The sequence below is a fragment of the Lynx rufus genome, unplaced genomic scaffold (assembly GCF_022079265.1).
Source record: "Lynx rufus isolate CCGP_SWC_20201006 ecotype Redwood Valley unplaced genomic scaffold, mLynRuf1.p SCAF_9, whole genome shotgun sequence".
NCBI lineage: Eukaryota > Metazoa > Chordata > Mammalia > Carnivora > Felidae > Lynx > Lynx rufus.
In genome coordinates this window covers 101,399,538-101,415,468 of record NW_025814897.1, presented here as the reverse complement: position 1 = coordinate 101,415,468, position 15,931 = coordinate 101,399,538, and the positions used below count along the sequence as shown (strand labels likewise).

General features: G+C 37.7%; 1 protein-coding gene across 1 annotated transcript; it reads left to right on the top strand.

Annotated features, from left to right (window-relative positions):
* The first annotated feature begins 3,283 nt into the window (after positions 1-3,283).
* LOC124506045 (olfactory receptor 10AG1-like) lies at positions 3,284-4,252 on the top strand. Its single transcript, XM_047072053.1, has one exon. It carries the CDS (start codon positions 3,302-3,304, stop codon positions 4,250-4,252), a length of 951 nt encoding a protein of 316 aa, XP_046928009.1. The 5' UTR covers positions 3,284-3,301.
* The last annotated feature ends 11,679 nt before the right edge of the window (positions 4,253-15,931 follow it).

Genomic DNA, 15,931 nt, shown 5'->3' with positions numbered 1-15,931 from the left:
AAAATTATATTCATATAAATAAATATTTAAATGAATAAAAATATTTAAATATTTATATAAATAAACATTTAAATATAAATATTTATATATTTATATAAATAATATTTGAATACAATTATTAAATATTAATAATTTAAAATTTTATGTAAAGTTTTGATTGTACAATGCTTATATTTCTTAATGATGACAAAAAAAGTAAGAGACATAGAGAATTTAAAGAAAGAGTAATGTGGCCAGATATGCCTCTGGTTATTGTACCAAATTCCTTGAGTGGCAGGCAGAATGGTTTAGTTCAATTAGAAAGTGACCCGGGAAAGGAACTGATCCCAAGGGCAAAGAATGATTCCTCCTTAAAGAGCACAAGGTGTTGTGACAGTAGACATATTTTACCAAGTGGTTGACTTCGGTTTCAAATAAAAGTAAATTACCTGCCAAAACTACCATTCTCATTCTCTCTCTTTTTCAGTCAATAAAGGTAAGCATTGTATTTAACCTCAATCCAAACAGGTAAGCATGAATTTTTGTCTGATACTAAGTTCAGTTTTACTAACAATTGTATTCTCGGGGCATCAGCAAACACTGATTTAAGAAAATTTAAAAAGGAATCTTTTTTTGTTATTGCTACTGTGGTTTAATTACAAAACATTGATTCAGATAGTCTGTTTGCTTTTCTGACTTTCATTATTGTAATATAAAAGAAAATGCAAAGTGCTTTGTAACATAATGGACAAATATACCAGAGATTATTGACATTCTATTATCATCAACATAATCATCACTGTTACCATCTTGGATGCCAACATGTAAAACTACTGTGTGTTAAGCATGTATTTAAGTAGTTTGAATGCATTAAACCTGGAAATCATATCCCCTGAAAATTTAATTATACATAACTAAGGAACGAGATAGTGAATGGACCTTATGGAAATGGGTTTGCATCCTACTAATACCAATGGTATTCTTTGCTTGTCAAGAGTTAGGTTCCATGATAAATGAATCTGAAGATGCTACAGAGATATCGACATGTTTTCACTTTTATCTTTAGAGACTTCTGAAGGAAAAAGCCTTCTGAACTGCATTCACCAAATTCTGATTGTTTATTTCTTACCTCCCATTTGATTTTATAAACTTGTTCTGCATATAAGCATTACATACATTGTAATGATAGTTGTAATTGATATCACGAGCTCTCTATTAAAAAAAAAAAAAAAGAGTCATTATTTTAGTGGGAAGACCAAAGAAAGAAACAGAAAACGTCTGAATTAAAAACAAAGTTGGCTAGGGGGCACCTGGGTGGCTCAGTTGGTTCAGTGTCCAACCTTGGCTCAGGTCATGATCTCACGGTTCGTGGGTTCAAGCCCCATGTCAGGCTCTGTGCTGACAGCTCAGAGCCTGGAGCCTGCTTCCGATTCTGTGTCTTCCTCTCTCTCTTTCTCTGCCCCTCCCCTGCTCATTCATTCAACAAACAATTTAAATAACTGTTCAAATACTGGATTGGATTTTATGTTGACTGAAACAAGTGAATAAAATATGATTTGTGGTTAAAGGTGTGTAGGATGGCATAGTGAAAACACACACACACACACACACACACACACACACACAAACCCTGGCTGTGTCATCTTGTATGCCACCTAACAGCTACTAATTTCTGACCATCTTACAGACTCACCTATAGCGTTTTTACATTCCTTGGAACCAAATTTACATTGGGAGAATTGTATAATAGCAGGGCAAGGTCTACACGCCTTTATCACTTTAAATATGTAGTTTGGAATATTGTAGATTGTAAAAGAAATTATCATTTAATTTTCCTTTTCTCAGCCACAGAAAATCCTCAGTATTGTCAGGTTTTGCATGGACTATTGTTCCTGCCCCATTTCTGCCTACGTTTTTGTACTGACATTTTGACTATTGTCCATATTCAATACCCTTAGAGTATGGTTATAGGTGTGTATTTTCTTTGCAACGAGTTAGTCTCTATTGGCTTTCAAATTAGTTAACTCATTATATGGAAGTTATCTAGGACAGATTGAAAACAATGAAACAATTTGCTATTTCTACAAGACTGAATGAAAAGAGTATAATTCACACACACACACACACACACACACACACACACCACAGAAAACATGCTTAATCTATATATACCAGGAGGGAGAGAGGCAGGGGAAGTCTGCATTTTGGGTAAGAACCCATGCTTACACCAGAGAGGCTATTCCAAAGAAACAACCAATTTGACTCCTTTGTAATTTATTCAAGAAGTTAGTAAATCACATTTTTGGGAAAAAATATACTATGCATTTCATAGAAAAATGTATAGAATATCAAAAGAAGCTTATAATCTAGTTATACAAATGACAAAATTACATAATAAAGATGAGCAATTCACCCCAATACACTCATGTGCATGAACACAGACACATATGTGTGCAAGGAAAAGACAGGATGGGTTAAATGGAATCAGCAGAATAATTGCAATTATTGAGGATATGGGTAATTTAGAGAGATCTCAGAGATGAGTTTGATCAATATTTCTTTTATATGGGAAATGTGTGAGGGGTATACATTGTAATTGGGATTGCTTTTTTGAACAAAAATGCCTCTGAGTATTTCTGAACACATAGACCATTTTAGACCTCCTTTTCTCTCCACTGCAAAGTATGAAAAAAATATGACTGCTTATTTCATGGATCTTAAACTGAAACACACATTTTTAAGGATTAAATAACACCCCATAATATTTAGCGGTCAGCTCATCAATTTTGTCTTATAGTAAAACAGCTGAAATATGCAGAATGTCAAAGTTAAACCCACAAAAACCCACTACTTTGAAAAATGAACTACATTCGTTCATAAAACCTATTCAGGTGACTTACAAGATATTGACTTGTGAAGTGAAATTAATTTTGAAATTGATATTCACAGAAAACAGATTTGGGAGGAAAACACAATAGAGTGAAAGCATGAAATCATTGTCAGGATTGAAGATAAATTCAGATTTTGCAATTTCGAATGTTCAGATGGAGAACAAAATTACAATGACATATCTTCAGAAACAAAAAAAATATGATAATTCATAGCAGAAAAAAAAGACTAGGGGCATTTTTCTTCTTACAAATACATTTAATAATAATGAAAAATACACCTCACCACACTTTTAGAGCGCTGGAAGTTATAGATTTGTTTTAATAGGTACCTGGGAAACTTGGGAAGCATGCCATCCTCTTTATGTATCAGAAGAAAACAAAAGCCAAAGGAATCGGAGTGACCTGTACTTCTGATTAAATCATTCCCACAGATGAAATGTGAAGAGGTGAAAGCAGATGATAATACTTCCACCATAAAGCAATTTGTGCTCTTGGGATTTTCTGACCTTCCAAACCTCCAACGGTTACTATTTGGAGTGTTCTCCACCATTTACATTATTATCTTAATTGGAAATAGCCTCGTAATAACAATAACCAGGCTTGACAAGGCACTACAGAAACCCATGTATTTTTTCCTGGCGCATCTTTCCTCGTTGGAAATCTGTTACGTGTCCGTCACTCTCCCTAGGATTCTGGTGAACCTTTGGACTCAGGATAGAAGCATTTCTATGCTGGGCTGTGCCTCCCAGATGTGCTTCTTCCTCGCGTTGGGAGCCACTGAGTGTTTCCTCCTGACAGTAATGGCCTATGACCGCTACGTGGCCATTTGTAACCCTCTGCACTACTCTCTAGTCATGAACCAGAAGATGTGTATCCAACTGGCTGTTGGCTCCTGGATCGGTGGAGTCCCAGTCCAGATAGGACAAACATGTCAGATTTTCTCTCTGCATTTCTGTAATTCTAACCAAATCAACCACTTCTTCTGCGACATACCCCCCATCCTCCGGCTAGCCTGTGGGGACCTCTTTGTACATGAGATATCGGTCTATGTAGTAGCTATGTTGTTTGTCACACTTCCTTTTGTGTTGATACTTGTCTCTTACAGCAAAATCATTTCCACCATTCTCAAGTTGCCAACCACCAGGGGACGGGCCAAAGCTTTTTCCACCTGTTCTTCCCACCTGCTGGTCGTGTTTTTATTCTTTGGATCCGCTACCATTACCTACTTAAGGCCCAAGTCCAATCATTCTGCAGCAACTGACAGACTGCTCTCTCTTTTCTATACCACAGTGACGCCAATGTTTAATCCCCTGATATACAGTCTTAGGAACAAGGATGTGACTGCAGCCCTGAGAAAACTATTACTTAAAAAAATGGCGTGATGAGTTTAGCTGTCCACGTTTTAGCCGCTCGCCACACGGGTATCAGGGAAACATTTCAAATCTCTACACTCCCTTTAAGGAATTAGCCACTTCCAGCTTATGATAGACTTCTAGATGCAATAAGTTGTACCCAGCCTACAATTTATTGTGCTTGGACACATACCAGGCAAATTAATCTGTCTTCAGTGCTCCAAGCCTAAAGAGTAATCCCAACCCAGGAATAAAATAGTAATGTGCACCACAGATTTCATATGAAATTAGAACATAAATGATATTCGTATAAAATAGAGCTCCATCTTTCAAGATTTTTCACTTGATTACGCTAAACAGTGTATGAGATTATTTACCTAAATAATTTCTTCAATCTTCACACTTGTATTTGTTAACATTCTTTGATTCTAGAGGTGCCTGGGTGGCTTAGTTGGTTATAAGTGCCCAACTCTTGATTTTGGTTCAGGTCGTAATCTCATGGTCATGAGCTCGAGCCCTGAGTCTGGCTCCGTGCTGAGAATGGAGCCTGCTTAAGAGTTTCTCTCTTTCTCTGCCCCTCTTCCACGTGTGTGCTCACCCTCTCTCTCTCTCTCTCTCTCTCACAAAAAAAAAATAATAAAAGTTAAACAACAATAATGGAAAACTTTCTTTGATTCTATATTCAGAGACTGGAAATGGCACGTAAACAATAAATGTTGAATGAGTGAATCTACTAAGTGAATAGGTAAATTAATATGGTTGTGATATACCTCAGATTTTTGGCCAAATAAGAGATTTCAGAGCATCAGCGAACATTGAAAGCATATTTATTTAACCTACTATGCAGCAACGTGGAGTCACTCCGATCATAATACCAAAAGAAAATCTTACATTCAGTTCACTTTCTTCCTAGTAACTTCCAGCCAGAAGTTATTGCACATATTTCTTAATGTATATTTACTTTTTAAGAGAGACAGAGTGCAAGTGGGGGAGGGGCAGAGAGAAAGGGAGACACAGAATCTGAAGCAGCTTCCAGGCCCCACCCTGTCAGCTCAGAGCCCAACTCGGGGCTTGAACCCACGAACCGTGAGATCATGACCTGAGCCAAATTCAGGTGCTTAACCAACTGAGCCACCCAGGCACCCCTGAACATATTTCTATGTTTGACTCAATAATTTTGGTCTCAAAGTAATTTGCTTTTAATTTTTTCATTTATTCTTTAATAGAAATCTGAACAGCTACTCCTATGCCAATTCATATTTTAAAAGTAAAGTATCTGTGGGGTGCCTGGGTGGCTTAGTCCGTTGGTTCAGTCAGTTAAGAGTCCGACTTCGTCTCAGGTCGTGAGCTCACAGTTCATAAGTTCGGTTGAGCAACCAGCTTCAGCTCAGGTCATGATCTCGCAGTCCGTGAGTTCGAGCCCCGCGTCGGGCTCTGTGCGGACCGCTCAGAGCCTGGAGCCTGCTTCAGATTCTGTGTCTCCCTCTTTTTCTGCCTCTCCCCTGCTCTCTCTCTCTCTCCCTCTCTCTCTCTCAAAAATAAATAAACGTTAAAAATTTTTAAAGAAAATAAAACATCCATGAGTTTGAAAGTGAAGGAATGTGTTACAGGTTATTTCAGATTTATGCAAAGTCCTTACAGTAGCATTTACCTTGTGTGCCTATTCTTTTATGCCTTCCACCCTTTCTAAAATGTTGGAAATTTTTAATTTTTTTTTTCAACGTTTATTCATTTTTGGGACAGAGAGAGACAGAGCATGAACGGGGGAGGGCAGAGAGAGAGGGAGACACAGAATCGGAAACAGGCTCCAGGCTCTGAGCCATCAGCCCAGAGCCCGACGCGGGGCTCGAACTCACGGACCGCGAGATCGTGACCTGGCTGAAGTCGGACGCTTAACCGACTGCGCCACCCAGGCGCCCCAAAATGTTGGAAATTTTTAAACCTTTGAACTGGTTTTATCAAGGAAAGGGATCACCTGTCAATAGAACCACGAATGCCTGTCTCCCAATCCCAGATCTCAAGCCAGTCACTGGAATGAAGAGAGTATTGAGTGCATCTGTCTCTGAGACTTCTGTTAGTAGTTCTTTGACAATTATTATGCTCAATAGTTTTAGCTGTAATTGTACATATACTTATAAAACAATATTAGCTCCCGTTCTTTATTTTTTAATGTGTTTATTTATTTTTGAGAGAGAGAGCATGAGCAGGGGAGGGGTAAAGGGGGGGCAGAGGATCCAAAGCAGGCTCTGTACTGATAGCAGTGAGTCCGATGCAGGGCTCAAACTTATGAACCATGAGATCATGACCTGAGCCAAGTAGGACACTCAACCGACACAGCCACCCAGGTGCCCCTTGCCTCTTTTTTAGATGGCTATATTTTATGTCATTAACCTTTTACATCTTCTGCAATCTAACATAATGTACTACCTTTATTTATTTAGGTATTTTATCCATGAAGTATATGTGTTTATATCCCTTCCCATTAATGTTTTATATACCAATTTTTATATGGTTATGATAAAGCCCATGATGGTGATAATTATGGTGATGATAGTGATGATAAAGATACGAGTGGTGGTGTTTTCTGTTTCTGACATTTAGCGAAGCTCGAATCACAATATGATGGAAATAGTGTTATCCCAAGAGTTCAGACAACTAAATTTTAATCTTTGCTTTACCCATATCTTGAGCAATTCATTTAGCTACTTTTTCATTACATTAAAGAACAGCAATTCAACTGAGTACATCTTAAAGTTATTATTGGCTTTTGTCAGTAATTCATGAATTGGGTAGTATCCAATTCAACAGGTAGGAAGGAGCTCCAAAGAGCTATACAAGGCAAGGGGACTTTACAGGCAGGAAGAAGCAGGAACAAGGAAGTTATGCTGGGCAAAAATTGAATTGGTTACGGCAAAATTACTTTCCTTATAAGGCATGGAGGGATAGATCAGGCGGATTACCAAGCTTGATTACCTTGACTGAGTGGTTTTAGATTACATTTTTGGGAAAGCCAAAACTGGAGCTAAGTTTTCGTTTGGTGATGTGGGGCTTAACGTAAGCGACTCTATTTTGGGCCTGTTGTCTTGTCTTTAACAATTCACAATTAATAAAATCGCAAAAACACACTATTTTCTATGAACTCCCAGGATTATTATCAGGATCAATATATACCTGGCATGGAGAAGCATTTGGAAGAGTTTAAAGCACCAAAAATGGTAGTGTTGGCTGTTTTTCTCAGGGAAATCACTAGCTGTGTTGTATTTTATATTCAAATACATAGAAATAATCAATCTACGGCTATTTTTGAGGGAATGGGATATTCCACAATATGAATTACCTACGGAAAAAAACCTATTTATGTACAAATTAGAATTATTTTCCTATTACATTATTTATGCTCAGTTTTTAAAAATGTGTTACTTAATTCCTTGCTCATCTAAACAAAGATTATGGAACAGAGCTAAATATACATTAACACTCAAATGAAATATAACATTTACATCATTATGAACTCAGTGTCAATTAAGAATTGTGTGATTATGACTTCCTTAATACTTTTACAAAATTCCTTGAAACCTTTGTTTTTTCTCTTTTTTGTATCCCTTGGCTTCCCAATCTGTTAATTCACAATGAGACAGACTCTGGAAATTACTACGTAGATTCATTTAATTGTATATGATATCCCTTATGGCTAATATAATTGAGGCTGATTGAAATTTATGAGCCACAAATTATATTTAGCTTATAAAATTGATAATTTGACCTTACACATAATTCTCTGACTAACCCATGATTGTTAGTGAGGGCTCCACACATTTTTTTGATATAAAGACCAAGAAATTATTCTCATGCACCTTCCTTTTTTTCCTGATTTTTATATTATACCAGTCTTCTAGATAGTGCCATTTTCTGGCTTCTGGCCACTCAACATATGGGGAATGCAGTATATAACTTGGTGTGCCATTTGCTAAAGATTTACATTGTTATGTCAAAATAGGTGTGTCAGTATATACATCATCAAGAATATGTATATTTAATGAGAAAGGAAACATGCACATTCCTGTCTAAACTTGTATTGGATGAGTGTTACTATTTGTAGAAGATTGCCTCTTCCCAAGGGCTATTTACACATTGTTTTTCTCAACAAAGTGACAACTTTGACATAATGCTCCTCTGAAGAAAACACTATTAAAAAGTAAGCAGAGAGACACCTGGGTGGCTCAGTCAGTTAAGCAACTGACTCTTGGTTTTGGCTCAGATCATGGTCTCATGGTTCATGGGATTGAGCCCCACATTGGGCTCTGCGCTGACAATGCAAAGCCTGCTTGGTATTCTTTCTCCCACTCTCTCTGCCCCTTCCCCTCCTCCACTCATGTGCGTGCACGCACACACACACACACACACACACACACGTTCTCTCTCTCTCTCTCTCTCTCTCTCTCAAAATAAAGAACTTTGAAAAATAAGAATAGTTACCTATAGGAATGTAGTAGTTATATTTTACAAAAGCTTATTTTATCAAAGGATGGTATGACATATGAAAAATATGTGTCTTTACAGGATATATAAAAGATTTTAACATACTGCTTTCAGTCACAAAGTACCATGTGGCCTATTTTCTCTAGTGACTTCTAGAGGCTAAGCATACTACTTGGCTGGCCGATGGCCAGAAAGGAAACAAGTTCTTCAGTCCTGAAACCTCAGAGAACTGAATTCTGTTAATAGTCTAATAGAGCAAGGAAATGGAGTACTCACAAGAGCTCCAGAAAGAAGTGCAGCCCTGCCCATACCTTGATTTTTGCTCATTGAGACCCATGTAGCACCTACGATCTACGGAGCTCTAAGATAATAAGTGTGTGTTATTAGGGGCACCCGGGGGGTTCAGTCAGTTAAGCATCTGACTTCATCTCAGGTCATGATCTCCAAGACCCACATCAGGCTCTCTGCTGGCCATGCAGAGACCACTTGGGATCCTCTTTCTTGATCTCTCTCAGCCCCTCCCCCACTTGTGTTTTCTCTCAAAAATAAATAAGCATTATGGGGCGCCTGGGTGGCGCAGTCGGTTAAGCGTCCGACTTCAGCCAGGTCACGATCTCGCGGTCTGTGAGTTCGAGCCCCGCGTCGGGCTCTGGGCTTATGGCTCAGAGCCTGGAGCCTGTTTCCGATGCTGTGTCTCCCTCTCTCTCTGCCCCTCCCCCGTTCATGCTCTGTTTCTCTCTGTCCCAAAAAAAATAAATAAAAAACGTTGAAAAAAAAAATTTAAAAAAAAAAAAAAAAAAAAATAAATAAGCATTAAAAAAAATAAAAGTGAGTTATTACAAGTCAACCCATTTGTGACAATTTATTACAATAGCAATAGAAAACGAATACGGAGATTCACATATAACGTGGAAGATGTTGTAGCCTGCCTCAGAACATACTGATGTAAATCTTCTATCCTATAACCAATGTAACTACAGAGTTTGAGGACTTTAAACGCTCAACTTCCCAGCCCCCTTCCAGCTAAGTATGAGCGGATGACTCAATGTTGACTGAGGTGATAAATGTAGAACTCAGCTAGTGGCTCTATCTTTTGCTTCCATTTTCTTTCCTTCCTGAAAGGTTGCAGACATCATATCTAAGAATGGAAAATCAGGAAGATGAGAGAAACAGGGCTTTCTGATATCATGTTAAAAGCCCTGGACTATTTCCCCCATTCACCAGAAATTTTGATGTAAAAGAAAATAAATATGTTTTATTGTATATGCCTAAATACAACCCTAAAGGAGAATACACCTACAATATTAATGTTTTGCAATGTTTGGCGGTGAATAGTACCTCTTTCATTTATTCTCGGCTTGTGCAGAAGTCCTTTTTGTGGTAGGCAATGTTTCTCAGAAATGCAAATTCTTGGTACTTTTAATGAGTGTGATAAAATTGAACACTTTGGGTGTTTAAAGGATGCTTTTCTTCACGTGTATTTAAGACATCTTGTGATGTACAGACTTCTGTAGATATAGAAGGTTGGGAATACAAACACATTTTATTAGTACTTGGCAAAAATTTAATATGCGACAAGTATCAATAGGAGAGTAGCAAAAAAAAGTCTAAGAATGACCCATTGAGATTTCAAAGAAAAGATGTGTGTATTTGTCTAGGTATGGCTCTTCCAATTAAATCATATGCCAGACATTGGATGATTTGGAAGCAGTTCCTTCACAAATCTGTCACATTAAAAGAAATATATTTCACTGTGTCTAATATCAACTTTGCTCCACTCCTGGATGATTTTGGCATTAGAAAAACATTGCTAAATCTGTGGATTTTACAGATATTCTTTATTCCTTGGCTTCCAAAGAATATGACGTCTTCACCATTATTTGAAAGAGTATCCCAAAGTAAGGAAAACTATTTCAAGATCTTATGATTAATAGTACCTCTATCAGGGGCACCTGGGTTGCTCAGTTGGTTAAGCGTCCGACTTCAGCTCAGGTCATGATCTTGCAGTTCGTGAGTTCGAGCCCCACCTCAGACTCTGTGCTGACAGCTCAGAGCCTGGAGCCTGCTTCAGATTCTGTGTCTCCCTCTTTTTCTGCCCCTCCCCCACTCACACTCCTTCTCTCTCTCTCTCTTTCTCTCTCAAAAATAAAGATTAAAAAATTTTGTTTAAAATAGGACCTGTATCAGTACTGACTTGTGGTTACTTTTTAATCTATGTTTCCTTTGACCATTCATGCAACCATGATAAGTTCCCATAACTAATATTTCATCATCAAGATAAAGTCTGCTAAATACTGATAAATGGTCTCATAAGGAAGTATGATTTATCGTCTTGATTTGATGGGCTTCAATTTCTTGTATTTGAAATATAAGACAAATTTTACAGTTTGTGCAAATGTTTTAGTAGTATTTGTGACATAAAAACCATATGTGCTCTGTTCTATCATTCACCATTGTCTGTGCCCGTTTCTACAGGCTCTGTTGACTACTTGAGAATGTCTGTGACAAACAAAAGTCAGTTCTGGGGAGCAAGAAAGACCTCCTTCCAGTATCTGAGATTATTTTTAAATACACAGGCTGACCTTGGAAAGAGTTTCTTAAATGGAGTTTCCAAGAGAGATTGTTTGCAAAATGGGGTTAAAATATAATCTTTAGACTGGATCAAGGAAATGGAATATACAGCCTCTTAGTGATGCCTTTGTCAACTGGTAGCATTATAAGATTTATTTTTAGATTACACACAGTAAATTTTAAATTTATATACAAAGTAAAATTCCTTCTTTTCAGTCTAAGTTCTTTGAGATTTGACACATTCATGGAGGTGTATAATCACAAACATGATTAAGGCTCAGTCCCAGCACTCTCCAAAATTCTCACCTGTTGCCTTTTTGCAGTTGACAATTCCCACCAATGGTATCACCAGGCAACCTTCCTCTGTCCCTATAGCTTTCCGTTTTTCATGTCATATAAATGGAATCAGACAGTAAAATCTTTTAAGTCTGGCTTCTTTCACTTGGCATAAAGCATTTGGCATCTACAATGCTGTTGCATGCATTAATAGAATCTGTTCATTTTAATTGCTGAGTAGTGTTCCAATGTATGAGGTACTGAAGTTTGTTATCCATTTCCTAGATGGACAGCATTCATGTTGTTTTCACTTTTTAGTTGTTTTAAACAAAACTACCCTGAATGTTTTGTCTATATATATATATAGTGTGTGTGTGTGTGTGTGTGTGTGTGTGTGTGTGTGTGTGTAAACACAAATTTTCACTTCTCTATGATAAACACCCAACAGTGGGACTTTCGGGTAAATACATAAGGTAAATGTATAGTGAACTTTAATTTCAATTTAATGAAATTCAATTTCTTTTTTTCTTCCTTCATGATTCATGCTTTTGGGGTTGTGTTTATGTATTTTTTGCCTAACCCAAGGTCACAGGGTATCTCCTATGTTTATTCTAACACAGTCACAATTATACTTTTATATTTACATCTATGATCCATTTTAATGATATTTACAAAAAAACAAGCTTTTTATTTCATTAATTTTCTCTGCTCTTTTTCTGTGTTCAATGTCATTGATTGCTGCTCTAGTCTGAGTTATTTTCTTTGGTCTGTTGACTTTGGATTTATTTTTCTCTTGTTTATCTAGTTTCTTATCACGGAAGCCTAGATTATTGGGCATTTTTTTTTCTTTTCAAATGTAAGATTTATTTAATTCTTTTGTTATAACAGATAAATTTTTATCTTAGTAGGATATTTTTTATTATGGTAAGATTTATAATGCAGCTTTCTGGTGTCATCAGGGAACAGGATTGCAGGAATAAGAAACGGCAGATGTCTCCATCCCCCTACCAATATTTTAAATTGAAAAAATTGTAGAATCACATGAATTTATGAGAAATAACACAGGGATCTCATTTTTATAATTTTCCCAGTTTCTCCTCTTGGCATATTTTACAAAATTATAATATAAAATCAAAACCAGAATACTGACATGAATACAATATTGGTCTTATTCCAATTTCCCCAGTTTTTAAAGAATTTTTCTTTAACATTTACTTATTTTTGAGAGACAGAGTGCAAACAGGGGAGGGACAGAGAGAGAGAGAGAGAGGGAGACACAGAATGTGAAGCAGGCTCCAGGCTCTGAGATGTCAGCACAGAGCCTGACATAGGGCTTGAACTCACTGACTGTGAGATCATGACCTGAGCTGAAGTCGGGTGCTTAACTGACTGAGCTCCCCAGACGCCCCACACCGATCTCCCCAGTTTTACCTGTACTCAGTTGTGTGTGTGAGCACACACATACACCTGTGCTCCATGTTTCCCTCTTATATCATCTCCTTCATTCTGAAGAGCTGCCTCAGTATGTCTTCTGGAGCAGGTGCACTGGTGATAGATTCTAATACTATTCCCTCATCTAAGAACAGTGGGGATGTTTACATCATGGAAATTATCAAATGCTACAAATCAGGGTTTCCTTTTACTTTTCTTTCTTCCTTTCTGGGTATGTCTTTATGTCTCTGTCTCTGTCATCTCTCATCTTTCTCTCTCTCTCTCTCTCTCTCTCTCTCTCTCTCATCTCTCTCTCTCTCTCTTTCTCCATCATTATCTTTTCTATTGGTTCTGTTCTGATGGAGACCCCTGTCTAACATACCTTCAAAACTCTCCGACTCCAAATACCATCACATTGATCACAGCTTCAATGTATGCCTTTTTAGGGGTACACAATTTTCTTCAGAGTACCCACACATTTAAAATAGTTAAAATATCCCAATGCAAGATAAAATGAGACCCTTAAGGATTCAAACTTATTATACAAGACTTATTTAGAGAAGGGGTGATTATCCCCACTACTTCTCCATCTTAAAGTCTAATTTGACCTGTTTTTAAACTTGGAAATAATGGATGCCATGATATTACCACAGCCTTAATACTGTGCTCCCCCTCTTTAAGGTCCCCATGTGCAATATTATTGAAATTACTTAATCAAACAACTACCGTTAAATATTTTGAAGCTGTAGTTTTGGCTAATATGTTCTGTTTAGTGCCTATTTTGACAGTCTCTTAGAACCAGTTTGCCTTCAACTCTAAAAGGATATAATTCCCTTTGCTTGGCCATCCAAGGGGTATCTCAATAGCCCTGCCATCACATACAATTTTTTCGGGCAAGATTTTAACAACATCCAACTGTCTCTGCAAACATAGGTATGATATTATGTATAAAGTGTCCTCCTCCAAAGAGATTCATTTTACAGAATAATTTAGGACACACAAACATTTACTAAGGAGCTCATAAAAAGGGGATGGACCATTATCCCTTACACAGTAAAAGACCCCACCAACTCAGTTAAAGCCTTGAAGATTACTTGGTAGACCAGAGATTATTCTATCCATGCCACTGTAAATAAATAGCTATTAATCATCTTAGCACTCACAATATTAAAACACAGATAACATCTTATAGAACTTTGGGGATTCTGGAAGCAATATATGTTTGATTTTACTTAAGACAATTTATGCATTTACCTGCTCATTGTTAATAGGGCTTCTTAAAAAAAAAAAGTTTCTAAAATCTGTCCCAATCACGATACAACTGGCTGTCCTGTTAGTGCCTCCCAGAGTGTCCTTCATTTAGAGGTTTTAGCAACCTCTTCATTGGTCCTAGGAAGTCTGGATCATCGATGGTGGCCATAAGTGTCCCAAGGACTTCTGATACAAGAAACTGCCCTCCTCAGCTCCATGCTGGGTACCATTAAAGTGGCCATTGTGGGTGCATAGTTACCTGGGTTTTCACAGGCCCTATTCCCATGTCCCTCTATATTTAGCTGCTCCACTTTGTTTTGTGTCATGGAAGCAGTACGCCCACAAGATTAGGGAAGCTGCTGAGGCCTCCCTGCTACAGGATAAAACCAAACTTGGACCCACAGGTATATCCCACTTGCAGGAGTATGTGGCCTCCCGTGCTCAGTCCCTTGGCAGAAACCGTGGTGCTGAGTGAGTTATTTTGGATAACTTAGGGGCAACTGGAGTCAGCTGGATGTACAGGAAAGGGACTTTTTACACTTAAAGACAACATCTCAACCATTGCACATGATGGAGCTCCCCAGAACAGTTGCTTCTTGTCCCTTATCAAGACATCCCTGATCACAGATGAGAACTCAGAATGGGCACAGCTGCTCAGACTTCAGGCAGTCATGTTAGTACTCTGGCCAATCATCAGTCCCATCTTTACCTTTTTATAAACTCTTGGACCACTGCCAATCGTTTGACTGTCCAATCAGCGTAATAGCAAGAAAATTGATTTCTTATCTGAAGTTGCCACTGCTTCTGGCAAATAGCCAACAAGGAAATAGGCCCTTTTATTACCATGGTAAATAAATTAGTTTTGCCAGGAACTTGAATGATCATAAACATAAATCCCTCCCCAGTCAAGCATTCGGATGATGCCCCAGCTCCAGCCAAGGCTTTTTGTTCACAGCTTTCTGGGGGACTCAGCTAAACCCTGTTCACAATCCTGTCCCATAGAGACTGTGAGATGGTAAACAGGCACTGACAATCTTCTACGTTTCTGGTAATTTGTTATGCAGCAATAGATGAGTAACACAGATATTCTTTATCAGCTTGAGGAAGGCTTCTTTTTCTAATTCATTAAGATAATTTACTCTGAATGTACATTCAATGTGTCACATTGTTGGGGTTAATTTTTCCTCACTTATTGAAATAATCCTCTGGCTTTTCTCCTTTAATTTGTTCACACAGCTAAATAAATTGATTTTTAAATGCTCATCAACACTGAATTTCTGAAAGAAACTCTTCTTGGTCATGTTATATTATCTGTGTTAAGTAGCATTGGATTTGATTTACAAATATTTTGTCAAGGGCTTTTTGTATCTATTTCTAAAAGTCATATCATATTAGACTATAATATTCTCATTTTTTAAATGTTTATTTGTATTTCAGAAAGAGAGAGAGGCAAGCGTAAGTGGGGGAGGGGCAGAAAGAGAGAGAGACACATAATCTGAAGCAGGCTTCAGGCTCTCAGCGGTCAGCACAGATCCCAAAGCAGGGCTTGAACCCACAAACCATATCATGACCTAAGCACCTGAAGTATGATGCTTAACCAACTGAGTCACCCAAGTGCTCCTATTCTCATTTTTGCAAGTTCTTCTAAGGGTTTTTTTTTTTTTGAGGGGGGTGTCTTATTTGTTTGTTTGTTTGTTTTGA

Coding starts and splice junctions, on each gene's coding strand:
- LOC124506045 (XM_047072053.1), top strand. CDS start 3,302: ATGAAATGTGAAGAGGTGAAAGCAGATGATAATACTTCCACCATAAAG.